Here is a 1,483-nt window from a genome sequence, read left to right on the forward strand (position 1 = left end):
AAGCAGAACTATCAAAACAAAGTACACGAAGGAGGATTTAAATAGATAACACATAACATGAATAAAAAGACTGTATAAAATTTATAAAATATAAATGTTGCACACAGCATTTTCTAGCTCTTAGATAATAAAGGATGATGAGAAAGAAATTAATACTTCCCAATTGGCCATGTATTTCTTTTCTTCTACACAAGCAGAACTGGATAAAGGATAGAGGGTGGGTAAATGGAGAAGGCCAAAAATAAAAATCTTATCATATTTAAGTTTCACAGAGAGAATGATTGGCCAGAGAGTCATAAAGAGGAAGCCAAGAAGGTCTCAGATGGTTTTCAGATTCCAGGCCTGCACGGAAAATTTTTTGGGGCTACTTTCCTCAGAGCTCCCTTCACATCCTTGTTTCTCAGGCTGTAGATGAGGGGGTTTAGCATGGGGGTCACCACTGCATAGAACACAGACACCTGCTTCTCTTGCTCTTTGGAAGATTTGGGTGTCATGTAGGTGACAATTGCTGATCCATAAAAAAGGAGGACCACCAGCAGGTGGGAACCACAGGTGGAAAACGCCTTGAGCCTTCCTGTGGCTGACTTCATCTTCACCACAGTCAGGATGATGCGGCTGTAGGATACCAGGATTAGGGAAACAGGGATGAGCAGAATCACCACCCCCATCAGGAAAATGGCCAGCTCGGAAGTGTGTGTGTCTGTGGATGCCAAGACCAGCAGTGCAGGGGCCTCACAAAAGAAATGTGCGATAGTGTTGCTGCCTCGGTAGGGCAACCTCAGCGTGAATGTGGTGTCCACCACGGACACCACAATGCCACTGCTCCACGATCCCACGGCCAGCTGTGCACACATGCGCCAGGTCATGATGCTAGGGTAAAGCAAAGGGTTACAGATGGCCACATAGCGGTCATAGGACATCACAGCCAGAAGGGCACACTGTGTGCACCCAAAGATGAGAAAAAAGACAAGTTGGGCTGCACAGCGTGTGAATGAGATGATCTTCCTCCTGGAAAGCAGGTGGACCAGGGCCTGAGGCACTATGTTGGTAGAGAAGCAGAGGTCAGCCAGAGATAGGTTGCAGAGAAAGAAATACATAGGTGTGTGAAGCCGGGAGTCAACCTGAACAAGGGACATGAGAAGTAGATTTCCAAGCACGGTGACCAGATAGACACCCAGAAACAAGATGAAGAGCAGCTGCTGCGTGTGTGGATCCTCAGAGAGTCCCAGGAGGAGAAATTCCATCACCTGTGTCTGATTTGTCTGCCTCATCATCTGCCTCCCTTCGCAGTAAGAAGTCACTTTCTGCTAAACACAGGCATACACAACATGTTAATTCTCTAATTCAGGGTTGGAGGACTTGAGTATTTCCGCACTCACTATCAGTCATTTCAAAGTCTGTCTCATGAAATAATTTGAAAATTATGTGTCTTTAGTTTTAGTATTATCAGCTTCAGTAAATATATGTGATAATATGCACTGAT

At 45.2% G+C, this 1,483-nt stretch overlaps 1 protein-coding gene across 1 annotated transcript; it reads right to left on the bottom strand.

The window, feature by feature from the left end:
• Positions 1-329: 329 nt before the first annotated feature.
• Positions 330-1,271, bottom strand: LOC101532064 (olfactory receptor 2D2). The gene has a single exon (XM_004590115.2). The coding sequence runs from the start codon at positions 1,269-1,271 to the stop codon at positions 330-332; it is 942 nt and encodes a 313-aa protein (XP_004590172.2).
• Positions 1,272-1,483: the final 212 nt, after the last annotated feature.

Source organism: Ochotona princeps, chromosome 4, assembly GCF_030435755.1.
Source record: "Ochotona princeps isolate mOchPri1 chromosome 4, mOchPri1.hap1, whole genome shotgun sequence".
NCBI classification, from domain to species: domain Eukaryota; kingdom Metazoa; phylum Chordata; class Mammalia; order Lagomorpha; family Ochotonidae; genus Ochotona; species Ochotona princeps.